The sequence below is a fragment of the Podarcis melisellensis genome (genome assembly GCF_964234715.1).
Source record: "Podarcis melisellensis genome assembly, chromosome: 10".
In the NCBI taxonomy this organism is placed as follows: domain Eukaryota; kingdom Metazoa; phylum Chordata; class Lepidosauria; order Squamata; family Lacertidae; genus Podarcis; species Podarcis melisellensis.
In genome coordinates, this window is record NC_138542.1 from 42,131,674 (window position 1) to 42,146,446 (window position 14,773).

At 38.3% G+C, this 14,773-nt stretch overlaps 1 protein-coding gene and 1 long non-coding RNA gene across 18 annotated transcripts in view; one reads left to right on the forward strand and one right to left on the reverse strand.

The window, feature by feature from the left end:
- Window positions 1–1,245: 1,245 nt before the first annotated feature.
- Window positions 1,246–14,773, reverse strand: part of ANKS1B (ankyrin repeat and sterile alpha motif domain containing 1B) — a 343,850-nt gene continuing 330,322 nt past the window's right edge. For 11 of the 16 annotated variants that reach the window (XM_081927926.1, XM_081927925.1, XM_081927916.1 and 8 more), the window contains 5 exons: window positions 13,837–13,908; window positions 10,707–10,793; window positions 8,020–8,157; window positions 4,997–5,164; window positions 2,836–3,146 (listed from right to left, as the gene is read on the reverse strand). In XM_081927926.1, the coding sequence (XP_081784052.1) occupies window positions 3,036–3,146; window positions 4,997–5,164; window positions 8,020–8,157; window positions 10,707–10,793; window positions 13,837–13,908 (576 nt within the window). In that variant the 3' untranslated portion in view covers window positions 2,836–3,035. Of the gene's footprint in view, window positions 3,147–4,996; window positions 5,165–8,019; window positions 8,158–10,706; window positions 10,794–13,836; window positions 13,909–14,773 lie in introns of all 16 variants that reach the window. The other 5 variants (XM_081927924.1, XM_081927923.1, XM_081927922.1 and 2 more) reach the window with 2 other exon arrangements.
- Window positions 5,090–10,700, forward strand: LOC309379109. Of its 2 annotated transcripts, none has more exons than XR_014172364.1 (3): window positions 5,090–5,197; window positions 7,621–7,725; window positions 8,615–10,700. It is a non-coding gene; the product is annotated as an uncharacterized lncRNA (long non-coding RNA). The 2 variants fall into 2 exon arrangements; XR_014172365.1 differs by having other exon boundaries at window positions 5,171–7,725; window positions 8,615–9,644; window positions 9,688–10,700.

The window sequence follows — 14,773 nt, forward strand, 5'->3', positions numbered from 1 at the left end:
TTATGGGTGAATTAGATGCATCTGTTTCAGGTCCTCTTGTGCCAGCTTCACCAATTATTCCTCTTTTTAAAAAGCATTTCTTTTATTTGTTCCCAAAAGATACCTAAATGAAGAAATGAACAAATCCAAATTTCAGTTTTGCACTCATTTCTTGTACAATTTCTTGTGTGTAAATATGTGCAAATAAGCTTTATGGTTTCAAGGAAGGAGGAGCGAAGTATTATATTTTGTAATATTTTCAGCTCTGGTGCCTCATTTGTGTCACTGGACTCAGAAAATGCTTTTTGCCTTCCTTCATGACTTTTGCTTTTGTTTCCCTAAGTCAACTATAGCAGCAAGGGCAGAGAGAGAGAGAGTTTTTGGCAGCTACCATTTGGATCACAACCTTGTTCTCTTGGAAATTTGGTTCTCGTCCCCCCACCATTGCTACCATTTCTTTTAGAGGACTCTGCTGCCACGTACCTGAAGACCATGTTGAGGTAGTGTTTGGTTTTCTTACTTTCAATATTTTCAGAGTAAACTTTGAAGGTGGGGTTTGAAGGGGCTGTTTGAAGAATGAGACCCAAGTATCTTACAGGTGGCATGAGAGATACTCCCAGGCATCGCAAAGGAGATATGGCAGAATATTAGATATTCTTTAGATAGCTTAGGGTGGATGAACTGAAGGAAGTGTCACGGGTGGAGGAGGTGAGGGAAGAGAAAGAAGGTGGGGAAAGTGTACTGAGAACTTCAAAGGCAAGAGCAAGAAATTTGTGTTGCAGCCAGTGTAGGGACTGAAGGTACTGCATATTCTGAGTGACATGAGAGCAAATTATTTTGGTGGCTCAGTTCTATGTAGAAGTATTAGCTAAGAGATAATGAAAAGGTCAGAAAGGAAAAACTAGCGTGAGAGCTAAGCATACGCCAGAAGAAGAGTAATAGTTGCATAACATATTGAGGATGTCAGGAATGCTGATGTGCAGCGAGGTCAAGATCTTGCTAGGGAGGCTGAAGGTGCTATTAGATTTGAAGTTTGTGTTCTATAGCACAGAGGCACCACACATCCACCAAGTTCTAGCATTGGGCTGAAGCATGGAGGAGTTCCCTTTTTGCCAACACAAGCCTCATGTGAGATATTGAAAGCTGTTGAGTAAGTGAAGTGGTTCATAGGATCATACTATTGTCTCTTTGACACTTAAGACTGATCCATCACTTAACAGCTTAATGTTCAATATTTTCAATACTAAATTTTCCAGAAACTAATGCTGACTGTACAACTTCAATTTATTTTGTGTGCTTTTATAGGATATAAATAATGACAAAAATTACAAAATTTATAACTGGAAGCCCAAGCATATTTACATAGAAGTATTTGTTGCAGTGAGGCTAATATTTACTTTTCTCCTATACAATATTCCTTTTGGTACTATATTTTTCAGTGTTTACTGTCAGCCTACTACATACATATCAACAATGAATAGGCATAATATGTACAAGGAGCTGATTGGTTCAAGTAAATTGAATACTGTATTAAAAGGTTTTTTGTCATTCAGCGCTATGATTAGGTTCAACTAAACCATATACAATTTTGAATTTTAAATCAAGTTCAATTATCAATTTTGTTAAAAATTCAGTTGTTGAATATAACTGAAACCTTTCAGTTAAATATGAAAGAATAATAAAAAACATTTAAGTCAACCACACTATTCATCAATATCTCTATAATGAAGTTCAAAATGATTCACAATTTGACTGGATAGAACATACATTAAAATGTCATTTTTTGCCTATGATTGATATTTTTACTGTTATAATTCATTCAGTTTCACTGAAATACATAATGTTATTATACAAATACTCCACAAAGACATTAAAAAATTAAAATACTTCAAAGAAAATGGTAAGCAAATTTCATTAAGTCAACTGTCAAGCCAATGCTCAACTGATTTGTGGAAAGAATTATTACTTTGGAATGGTTTACTTCATTTAGGAAAAAACCTTTTGAGTTGAACTTTTTCATTAAAACCAGCTTTCTGAGACAGAAAATTTGATAAAATTCCTAGTTTTGTTTAAAACCATCTTTCAGATTTTTAAAAACTGAAACTCATGGCTATAATAACTTGAAAAACTGTGTATAGTTGCATGTGCCTGTAGTGCAATTGCTGGGCAGCTTCCGTTTTACCCCATGAAGTTAAGCATCCAGCATACTGATGGCCCCACTGTTACTACTGTTAGATAGTACAGTAGCAGTTTATTTAACTTTAAAATAAAGCCAGACTCTCTTCATAATTAATGACCTCCTTTATCATAAATATCATACTTGCTCTTATAGTTTTCTTCTCTCCCACAAAAATATTTAATACAAGGTGCATTTTCATGCATTAGTAATTCCTCTTTTTTTTTAAGCCATTAATAAAACTCTGATTCTGTTTCACACTGACATATATAACCTCATTTCTCTAGAGGATTAAATGGCATGAAGAATACATAGACCAGCAAATACAGAAGTCAAGGAAGCTAATGTCTTGCCATTACTAATTTTGAAAAACATATTAAACAGTAGAATTAACTTATATAGATCCCCATGTTTTCACAAACATATCTCAAATATTTTATTAACTAATCTGGGTTTGTTTCAATTTAAAAACTGCCATGTGTGAAAATAAAAACCCAACCACAACTGAACGTTGTATTACTAAGCAGCATTACCGTTAGAGACCTTTGTAAAAGTAGAACGTTAAAATACGAAATCAAAAGAAAGCACTGTGGCAAAGTCCTAAGAGAAGAGCGTGCGTGAAACAATCTCCCACTCCTCTTGTGGGCTGTAATTGAAAAGTCTTCGTCCCATGTCATTCTTCTATCAGTGCTGCAGGAAGAACAATCACCAGAAATGACCAGCAGCCTTTTGTTTTTGTTTGTATGTTTTTGCTAGTTTCAAGGCCACTCATATAGTGCAGTCTTCCCCTCTACTAGACTGAAGAGTTGCCGTCAAGGAAAGGCTGTGCTATGACTGCTTTGAGTGCAAGGCACAACAAGAAACAGAGGACAGTTCACTATCAGAAAATTGTGGTTTCATACTTGGTATTAATTCCTCTTTTAGCTTCTTGTCCTGGTTCTACAATCCATGGTAGGTTGGCAAGAGTCTTTTGTTCAGTGGGATCTATCTGCTTTGAAACAAATACAAAAGAAACACAATGATGCTTTATCTACTCTAATTGCTGAGCATTAAAACGGTGCTCAAACTGGGTCACACAGTAGCACATCATTATCCACACGGCATGCACCATGGATTGCTTTCCGGAGGCTACAGTCTATATTCTATTTTATCATGATAATCCAAGAGGATATTGATTCATTAGTTTCACTGCTCTCACAGAACTAGTCCAGTGCAACAAGAGATGTATCTACATAAAATCTGAAGTTATAGGTATATAACTGTAATTTTATCAACTGTATGTATGCTGTTTTGTTCTCAGTAACACAAGGAACTCATGCTCAACAACTTGCCTTGAAGATCAGGTTGCCAAAATTGCTTTTCTCTCTCTCTCTTGCTAATAACGCTGCTCCAAGTGTGTGTGTGCGTGTGTGTGTGTGTGTGCGCGCGCGCATAGCTTGTCAAACAATCAGCAAACACACCAATTGGCTGTTTAGCTGGGTAGGACTAAACCCAGCCAATCTACATTGTCACTGATTTTCCTAACCGCTAACCATGCACATCCTAGACAACTTGGAAGAGAAACTGAGTACACAGCACTCATTTGTTTATGTACGGTAATTCTTCATTTGGCTAGAGGTGCACATATAAATTGTATACTAACCTACCTAAGTTGTTTAACAGTGTTAAGAATTGATGGATTTATTAGCATATGATAATGCCAATTAGCTTTTGCTTTTTCTGTCCAATACATATTTACATTTTCTTTAAAAAGCTGTCTGTCTCTGGACAACTACCTGACTATGTTCTGGTCTGGTAGTTGAAGGTGAGAACTGCTGGTAAGAGCTTCTAGAAAAGTTTTGCCTTTATAATGTAAATATATACTAAAGAAGATCACAAGAAGCTATGTTTGATCTACAGTATTAGTGTTGCTATTAAGCAGAGAATGGGCCACAGAGGAAAAACTGAACCACAGATACATAAGGTGAAATTGATGTTTAATTACATGTGGCTTCCTTAGCATGCCTAGGAATCCCTCCAGTACTGTTTTACATAATGAATTTTGTGTGCCCAAGAGCTAGTAACTATACTGAATTTCTACAGCTGCCTTTAGAAAGATGAGCGAATGGAATACTGCTCATGCCACTAGCATGCTGATTATAAAGAGAAATTATGATTGTACCTACCTGAATTGTAGTTTTCCATTCCCAATGAAAGGTCAGCAGATTGGATCTTGGCTCTCTGCCCACAGGTCGGAGGCAGGCAGCAAAATCTGGGGCGTAGGGCTCCCAGGATTCAGTTTGTGAACTCACCAAGCTCAAGAAAGATCAGGACTTATAGAAAGAAAAACCCAAGCCTACATCCCAGACATATATAGAATAAGGAAAAACTGAAGTGAAGAGCAGATGTACTGCAGCTGGTCTTAAGGGTGGGCCCAGCTGACCTTTCATTGGCAATGGAAAAGTATGATTCAAGTACTTTTTCCAGTTTCTGCAATGAAAGATCAGCAGTTTGGGATAGCTTTAATATGTCCCAATCTCAGGTGGGAGAGAGGCTGCAGTGTTCAGGAAGCAGGACCTTCCAACGGAGGGTGGCTTCCATTGAAGTGAAGGCATCTATGCACTAGTGTCTTGTAAAGGTGCTGGTGGAGGCCCAGGTGGCAGCCCTGCATATTTCTAGTAGAGGAGTGTTAGTGGAGAATCCTGGGAGCCATGTCCCAAACATTGCTGCCTGCCTTCTCCCTGTGGGCAGAGAGCCAAGACCCAATCTACTGAACCTTTCATTGCAGAAATGGGGAAATAAGTTCAGCCTAAGCACCGGCACCAGCAGGCTTCTTTCATGAGTTGTACATATTTTACTCACCACAGATTTTCGAATGCTAACACGAGGTTTTGGAATTGGTTTTGTAGGTTTATTATCGAAGCTTTCAGGAAGGGTTGAAGAATGACCTCCTTTTCGAGCCTGAAGTGCTAGTTGGTAGGCTACTTCAAATGCCTGTCCCAATGTGAGAATTATTTCATAGGCTAAATTCTGGAACAGCAACAAACAGCAGCATGAAAACAAGTTAGTTTAAACACATTTCTTTTAGAAATCTAAACTATAACACCATCACATATCAGGCAGAGTTAATTTTCACACTCTGGAATACTGCAGAACTGTGATTCCCAAACCTTTTCTCCTGGACCACTTGAAAAATAGCCAAAGGTCTTGGTAGACCACTTAATGGATTTTTCTGCATGCTTAGCAATTGTAATTCAGTGTGCTAGATCCTAAAGTATTTTTTAAAAATTATATAGAATTCAAATTTTACTACAATAAGAAATGAGAGAATCAATAAACCTAGAATTAAAAATCATACATTAATGTAATGGATGTGGTTATGGTGTTACACCAAATATTGTTCTGCGTGTCTTCCTCTCTTTATTACTGCTTTCATCATACCCACCCATTGATTCTCCACTCCTGTCATGTGCCCTTTTCTGCCTCTTTACCCCATTTTTGAAGAACACCTCAATCTTAAGGGGAAGAAAATTGTGGAACTGTGATCAAGAATATATGGGCTTGAGGCATTAAAGCAAGCATTCTCAGCACATCTGTAAAAAGACCATAGCAAGGAGCTGTTCTACTATATAGATGCCTCTTTGGTTAATTTTCTGTACCTTTTGTATCCTCAGAACACAGACGAAACATTCATTAATTTTCAGTTCAGATGACTGTTAATAACAGAAGCCCTATGAAATTTTTTCTCTTCTACTCAATTTGTATTAGAAAATGTATTTTGGAGGGTGGGGGAACCAATTCAAAGCCACTCTCCATACAATTTAACTATCTGCATACATTCATTCATTCTTACTTACCAGTCATAACTCAACAAGAGAACTCTAATGCAGTATTTTATAATGCACACATTATTTTTCTAAGTATGAAAGCTAAAAGCACTACAGTTATGTGAAGATTTAATATTTTAAAGTTTCATGGCACAAATTTAGATTAATAAAACAGAAGCTTCCAGCATACCTATCTATTACTATTTTGTTAAAATTAAAAATAGACAAGAGGTTACCTTGAACATTTATCTTCCAGATGTTGTTGGATTCCAACTCCATCATCCTTAACAATTGGCAGAGCTATCTGAAGCTGATGGCGGTTGGCATCCCACAACATCTGCTGGGCCAAAGACTCCCCACCCCTGCTTTATGATTTACCAGCTGTACATAAATTTATTTTTCAAATGTCAAATTTTCATTCCTTATAAAGAGTTTCTGTCATTGTTTTCAGAGCCTATTAGAGCACTGAAATGTATAAGAGTATTACTATAAAATCATATTGCCTTATTTAAATCCAGGTATCTTTTCCTTGCCAAAAAACAAAATTGTGCTATCACTTAACATAGATTCCTGAAAGTATAACAAACTATTCAAGGTTGCTTTAACTTGGGGGTTCTCAACCTTTCTGTCTACTTAAGAGACCTGAAAAACAGCAAGACTAACCCCCACTAAAAAGTGGTACAAGGGAACAGCCAGTTCCAAAATAGTGCGAGATGAAAGCAGTTTGGCATAATCAGCGGATATCTAATCCATCTTTCCAAATTGCTAAATTCTTTCCCACAGTGAGGTGTTTCAAAGCTAAGCTTTCCTCAGGTCTGCTCTGGAGTTATTGTTACTCATCTTTGTAAAGAGGAGTTTTACTTGTATATCTATCCTATCCCATCATTACGTGCCTCTCAAAGTCTTTACAGCCATCTCCTGTAATTTCTTCTGCCATTCTCCTTTTGCCCTCAACTTGTACCTTATTTCCACCCAACCAAAAAAGCCTGCCAGTTTCTTTCATCCCTCTTTCCTGGTCCTTGCACATTCATTTTTGCTCATATAATAGTTTTCTTTTCTTACCCCTTCCTATTACCAGCTGATTAATGATAATAAATGTTAACCTGTTACCTCTCTCTAGTTTTCTTCAACACCTTCACTGGCCCTTTTACATCAGAAGAGGAAGCGCGACCTTTCTCCCCACCCTCATTTTTCTGGCTCCTGCCCATGTATTCAAGCAGTATTCACGGAGTGGCTGATGCTGCACTGGTCCACTGAAGAGGGCATGGCCAGCAAGCAAGTTTGCACTGGGCAGGCTGTGCTAGTGATGTCCATCTGAAAGTGGCCCCAAACTCACTTGTGGGCCCTATAGTCTGATGTCTAAGCAGCACTGCTTTATGAGTAGGAAAAGGTGTGACACATGTATGTGTGTGAAGCAGTAGTCATAGGCAATAATCATTCATCCTGCCTATATCCCCTGGGAAGCTCCAGCGAATCATGGCTTTCTATTTACTGAATTAGAAATAAGCTACGACACGATAATGATATGAAGCAGCATACCAAATTTGTAAATAAAAGTATTGCCACACTTTAAAAAAGTGAATATTTTTAAAAATGTCCCACCTGAAGTGGAGTTCACCTATTTCAGAAGAGCTGAGCAAAAAATTTATATTGTACCAGGGTTGGTCCTGAACAATCTTCATCATAGATAAACTGCAACCGAGAATTTGATGTTCTGGCTAGTTATACTTCTATTTCTGTGATCTTCGGCATCCCTACTTAGAGGTAAGGTTTTTAAATTCAATGGAACTTATCGATTCACAGAATTTTAGATTCCCAGAGGGTCATCTAGTCCACCCCCCGTAATGCTGCAAGAATCCTCTTTTCCAGGCTAAACATACCCAGCTCCCTCAATTGCTCCTCATAAGGCTTGGTTCACCCCCCTCTGCTTACTCCCAGCAATGTGGGGCCAGGATTGCAGCCTAAAGTATTTGCATCTGTTTCAGCAAAATTGCATTCTATGACACCCATTTATAAATATTTTTGATTTTAAAAGTAATAATATATTTATAGACCAACCACATCAAAGGCTGTGAACACATGGCAGTAATGGTGATTTGTCTTCAAGTCTTTTGTGATATAAGCAAATGTAGAGAGGTCTTCAGGGTCTTGTGCAGCACAAGAAATGTTACGAATCTCGTGTTCAGCAATAATATTCTAAATGAAAGAAAAAGAAATGGCAACTCAGTGGATTTAATTAACATCATACAGCCCTTCAATCATTCAGCTGCAAAGTGAGAGTATGAACATCTGGGGCAGTGGGAGATGGGGGTAACGTTCCATAGCAACCATAGCAGCCTGGTTTCCCCAAGTAAGCCTCATTAATAACAGCTCAATAAATAATACACTTGGGCAGCCTTTCCTTTGTCAGCAGAGGTAAAAAATGTGTATCGGGCACATAGATCTGAAGCCTACATAACCTTCCCATCCTCCCAACACCCCTCCCTCCCCAAAACAGAATTGGCATAAATATATTTTCCCCCCCCCCCAATTGTTTCTAGTGGGAGGAAAAATACATATGCCAATCTTCAAAAAGAGAGGGAGAGTAAAAGCATGCCCACCACTGTGTCCTGCTGTCCCGTAGCCAGGAGGGCTTTGGATATACCTGTACTAGTGATTCTGACAATAGATCGTGGTCGTTATTCTACCGCTAGCCACGCAGAGAACAAGAACATTATAATGGTTTGGATCCAGACTTCCTCTGCAATCAGAAGGGCAACCAGAATCCAGCAAAGGCTCATTGCTCAGTGAAACAGGGATGTGAAGTAGTTAAATGAGCCAAGCATAATGAAGGGTACTGTCCAGATACATTAACACTTGGTATAGCAAAATGATATTTATACCTTCATTGCATTCAATTTTTCCAAATGTTATTTCACATAAAAACCACCAGGATGCGTTTGTTTAGTTTAAGCTAAGAACTTCAGATGCAATACTGTCACCACAATCCAAAACCCTGTTTGTGAACTGGTGCTGTGGGATTTGGTCATATATGTTTCATCTTTAATCACATACTTAAGAATTAGAATAAATTATCTTCTGAATTTGGATGATGGTTAATCTGCCATGCTCATGTGCCATCCTTAATCTGTTTTTCCCTGTGACAAATTTACTCTGAAAAAGTATATTTTCAGGCAACTATGAACGCTCAAGAGAGCTCATTGAAATATTAATTTAGCAATCTATTTTAATAATGTATTCTGAAAACTGGTTATTTGAATCTATGGGCTTGTGTTTTAGAAGAGAATCAAAACTATTAAATCCTCTTATCTCAAATTGTTGGAGCATTTTTAAAACTGTTATTTCTACATAAAGGACCACAATCAAATTAATGATTATGCCTTAATGAGCAATAATTATGTAAAGATCTTTAGACTCAGTGAGGTTTAATACTCATTTAATTTTACACTACTTTGGGTAAAACCAATAATACGTCTTAATTTTACTTCCTTGTTCTTAGTTTCAGAATAGATTGCAGTGATACTAAAAAGCAGGGGTTCGGTTTCCTATGAATGAGAATTAAAAAAAGATTGACATAGGCTGTTGATGGTTGATAGCACAAGATTAGTTTTCAGAACGAATTAGAACTGGAAAGAATGCTTATGTTAAAAGAAGAAGCTCTATAAAGTTCTGTGGACTTCATAGTTTTTAATGTTCATTTCAAACTCCGCTCTGGTCCACTGAAAGTTGTGCTGGAATTTGAACTCTCTTAAGTGAATATGGCAGAGGTGGGGAATTTCCAGCCTTCAAGACAATCTTGGCTCACCAGGCCATTTCCTCCAAGCCACAACCACTTACCCATCAGCTGATGTCACTGGTAACTTTGGCTGATGGGTGGGAGAATAGGGTTTAATCCCATGTTGGCTGTGCCTCCCTGTTTCCAGCTGGGAACAAGATCATGCCGCATAGGGAGCAGAATTTAAACTCTACTCATCAGACATTAAAGCCCCTTCCTTTTCCTTTAAACAGCCAGGGGGTGGCATGCAGCTGGGAAACGCTGCCACCCACCTGCTTACAGCAGAAGTAGAGCAGCTTCCCCACATTTGCAGGAGGGGGAAGGGTGCTTTGCCACTTTAAGGCAGTCCCTGTGCTCCTGATAGAAATGTAGGGGAGACATATTAGATTTAGAACTCTTCCACAAGGGTACTTTCATATTTTACAAAAACCAACCAGACTGTCCTCTCTTCAGAAAAAGCATGCAGTGACTGCCCAAGACCTACTGTGTAAACTACTCAATGGGTACAAACAACCTAGTGGGAGACAATATTACATTTTACTACCATTAGTGGATCACGTGTTAATTTTTTACTTTTAGGCCGCAAGCTTATGCACACAACAGTGGAAAACAAATGGGACTTACTTTTGCATAGACATGTGCAGGATTTTACTGCTAAGGGATCTTGGCTGGGGCTCTATTTTCTTGATTTTTTGAATATAAGTTTTAAAAATAACAAGGGAATAGCCTGTGTGTTTTGTTTGCCTGAGTTTAAATGTCATGTTGCTTCCAGATAGGGACAGAGAAAACAATGCTGGAAAAGGACAGAAACTTATGCTAGGCATCATCCCACCATTATCCTGTGCAAATAAACTGCTGTCCAGGAAGGCCAAAAGATACAACAGAACTAATGTGCACTTTGAAAATGGGTGGCCATACATGTGGAAGAACATTTTATTATAAAATGTATGAGTAACCAAATGATGCCTACCTTATTTGTTGCATCAATAAATTTTACCCCTTTATAAGAGACTGATAAAACAATAGTAGGAACTTTCTTCATTTGTTCTGTAGACTTCTGAAATTAAAAGCAAACATGAAAGAATGTGGTGTATTTAACAATGTACATCTGATTTCCTTTCCCAAGACAACAATATATTACACTCAACTGTAGGGAATGGGAAATAGAGGTTATATCTCATTATATATTTTAATAGTCCATCTCTGAAAATGCGTGGAATAAGCCACCACATGCACATACATAGTACAAGAGACATGAATACTGGTCAAACCCACAAGAAGTTTGATTGCATTGCTTCCAAGCGCCAGGAGGATTTAATGGAGGATAAGGCATTCAGGTGCTACTAGCCATGATAGCTATGAACCAGCTCCACTGTCCAGTTTCTGGGAATCACAAGCGGGAAGAGTGTTATTGCACTCAACTCCTGCTTTTGGGCTTCTCATAGGCATCTGGTTGGCCACTGTGAGAACAGCATGATGGACGAGTTGGGCCAGCAGGGCTCTTGTTACATTCTTAAGAGGGTAATACAAAAGTGGCTGGCTTTGCTTGGCCTCTGACAAAGCAGCAGCAAAGTTTCTTGGATAGTATTGTAGCAGATTTTTATCTGGACAATTGAAGCTACTTCATCTACTCTGGTGCTTACTACGAGATGTTTGGCTTAAACAGGCCTGCACTTCTATTTCTTTGTAATAACTTTCTGATTTGTAGTTTGTTGTGGCTTGTGGTCAAACAAACAAAATTATTCCCTACCCAACAATATGAACTATTTATTTCTTAAATTTACATCCCACCCTGCCTCTCAAAGGAGCCCAGGGCAGCAAACAACTAGTGGTAATAGTGCCATATTGCAAACAAGTACAAAATAAAGTACTTTAAGTAAGTTTCCTCTAGCCGAAAGATACACTGAGAGCTAGAGAGTATACTGAAAAAAAAACTTGTCAAAGGAAAACAATGAGCTTGATGGTAGAAAAGCAAAAGCTTGGTGAAAAAAGATCAGGATTAAAATGTTTCCTAACTGTAATAAAATAAATCCATGGCCATACCAACATGACCTCAGTAAACCCAACTTTAGCTAGATAGGAAATTTTGGGGGGCCATTTGAGGCATTTTGGCCTCCCTCCACCAGTGGGACAGTACTTACACTGCTTTCTAACGCCCCTCAGGATGACATCCTTATTCTTCGATACACTACAATTTTTAATGCTAAAGTAGCCTGACTGATTATCCCACCTGCATGCACTTGTGTAGCAGTACTGCGGTTTCCTTTGACATTTTAAGGGTTTTAGAGATTCTGTTACTTCCTGAAAAACTTCCATGTAAAAGGGCCATATTTATCTATGTTTAATATAATCTGTGTCCCTTTTTAGTAAAGATAACACAAAGCAGACACCAACTGAAACACTGAAAAAGAAATAAATATCAGGAGAAGGAAAACATATTAAAATGATCAGTTAGCTTCCAATTATAAAGAAAGATTTTTGAATTATAAAGAAAGATTATAAAACTTTTTATTTGTATAGTTGTACATTTAGATGGGATAAATATAGATATTAATTATGCTTCGTAAGTGTTGAGTTAAGATGCCAACAGTTTTCCTCTTCATACAAATAATATATTTGAGCACCAGAAAAGAACATACAGAATGTATAATGAGAAAGATTGAGGTTATGGTTTATACGTATTTAATTGACATCCTTGGAACACCTTTCAAAAGCGTCAACCTTTATCTCCCCAAAACTAAATATCAGCCTCTTATTTACACTTTGCTACAGATAGAAAGAAATTAACAAAATGAAATAATTTGTATTTTCAATGGTATATATTCTTAATCATTTCATAAATTTGCAATTACACATGAAAATAATGATGCCAATGAGCTGTTAAGACTTTATTCTTATCTAAATAGATTTTGTTGGACAACTGCCAGTGACACAATTGTAGGATATTCTTATAATGTCTTAAGTGAAAAATATGATTGGGCATTATCACTCCTGAAGTGTGACTCCACACTGATCTCTCCTGTCCCTGCTCTCAGCAGTTGTTTTTAATACTATACTATTATGGGTTTTCTGCCTTGATTAGCATAAACAGGCTTATTGCTGTTTTGCCTGAAATACTTGAAGGATTATCAGAGAATTAACCAAAGGAATTAACCAATATTCCCTGATGGTACTAGCTTTTGGAACATAGCATCCATCAATGTCTGGGGGAAGGATCCCCCCCGCCCCCTTTTAATTTGAGCAGAGAAAGGAGTCTGAGTTTGTTAAAGGAAAAGTACTTTGGGGTTTTCATTTGTTCTCCTTGGGAAACTGAAACAGGACTAGTGGTTTTGCTCTCTGCTTTAAATGTTCTGCTTGTATTTTTGCAAATGGGCAGGCATTACAAAAAGACACCATATTCCTCCAGTAACCCTTGGCCAATGGTGGCCAGTGATGAAGTTTGCTACAAATAGCTGCCAGTGGACCATGCATAGCAATTGATGCAGGATTGGAATTCCCATATTTACCCTTAAGGTGCCAGGAGGAAGCAGCGGAGGTGGGAATGACACTGCCAGCCCCATGCACAGGCATGGTTGTTGAGTCCCTGCAGCAGCTGTGTCTGTGCTGGAAAAACCATCCACCCAGTAAGCACCATTCAGCAACTTCTATCTGAATCACTGCCTCCCAGCAGTAAAGGTGGAAATTCTCTCTCCGCGCCCCCTCATCATATTCCAAGGGATTTAAAATGGCTTACGCTTTCCCCAAGGGAGTTCCCAAGTTCCACCAAAAAGGGGCTTGAGTATCCAGTCCTATGGGAGTTTACTAGTCAAGTTCTCCGTTAAGGAAATGCTTGGCCTGCTAAATCTTATTATATTCTCTACAGAAATAAAAAGGTGCGGGGGGGGGGGAATCTACTTATCAAGAGGTAGGAAACATACAACGTGCATGCAGACGGAGGTTTTAGTGATAACATGAAAAACTATGTAACATACATATAACTAAAGTACATTGCAAAGAAATCCAGAGTTATTTTATTTAATGTACAACATAGATGAAGTGAGGCAGTTACAAGTAAAAGTCCGGCCTATTACAGCCATTTTGAAAAAGTAAGTTTCACTCACCCTCATTTTTGCACAGGCATCCTGCGTTGATTCTGTGCCTCTTAGCTCTTTTACCAGCATAGAACCTAAATACTTATGAAAGAAACAAGGCACTGTTTTCTGAAGTTATGAAACAGAGTAAGCAAAATTTCAAAGAAAGCTTATTTGCTGACCTAAAACATTCTAGGGAGAGTAGATAATGTGAGATACAGCGTTCTCTGTAGTGGTACCTTGCTTCTTGAATTCGCTCTTCTCAGAAGTACACTTGGTGCTGACACTTTGGCACCAAGTAAAGCCCTATCTGTTTGTGCCAGGCATTTTCAGTGTTTGAATGTATTGATTGGTGGTTTTAGCTGCTCTTGTTGTTTAAAAGGGTTTTAAGATTTATTATTGTGTTTTATGAGCTTTTAAGAATTTTGCTCTCCAGCCTTGAATCTATTGAGCTAAATCCTCTTCATTAAATCAAATCTATAATATTCCCTTTCATAATGTTAGATTTTACATAGTAAATTTACAAAGTGTTATTTCATGCTCTTTGTCTAAGTTAATTTATTAGCAGTACTAGCAGGTGGTGCTGTTGTTGCTGATGTTATTATTAATTACTCACCCTTCACCCTAGGATCCCAAGTTGAGTTACAACAATTTAAAATACATTAAAAACAGTTTAAAACAACTTAGTTGTCAAAGGCCAGAATAAAGAAGTGCATGTTCATCATTCAAATGTATAGTGAACTTGCCAGACACACATCTGTGGGGAGGAACCTCCACAACCTAGGGGCTGCTACAGGGAATGCCCTGTCTGGCAACATGACCCCCTGAGCCAGGAGTAGAGGAAGGGAGGTGCGGTGGGTGCGGGTTGACAGGGTGTCACCACCGATGGGGGTGACAAAATGGGGCGGCACTCACCACAGGAGCCTGCAGCGCACCCGAGCCACATATTTCTCCTGGGAGAGACGTG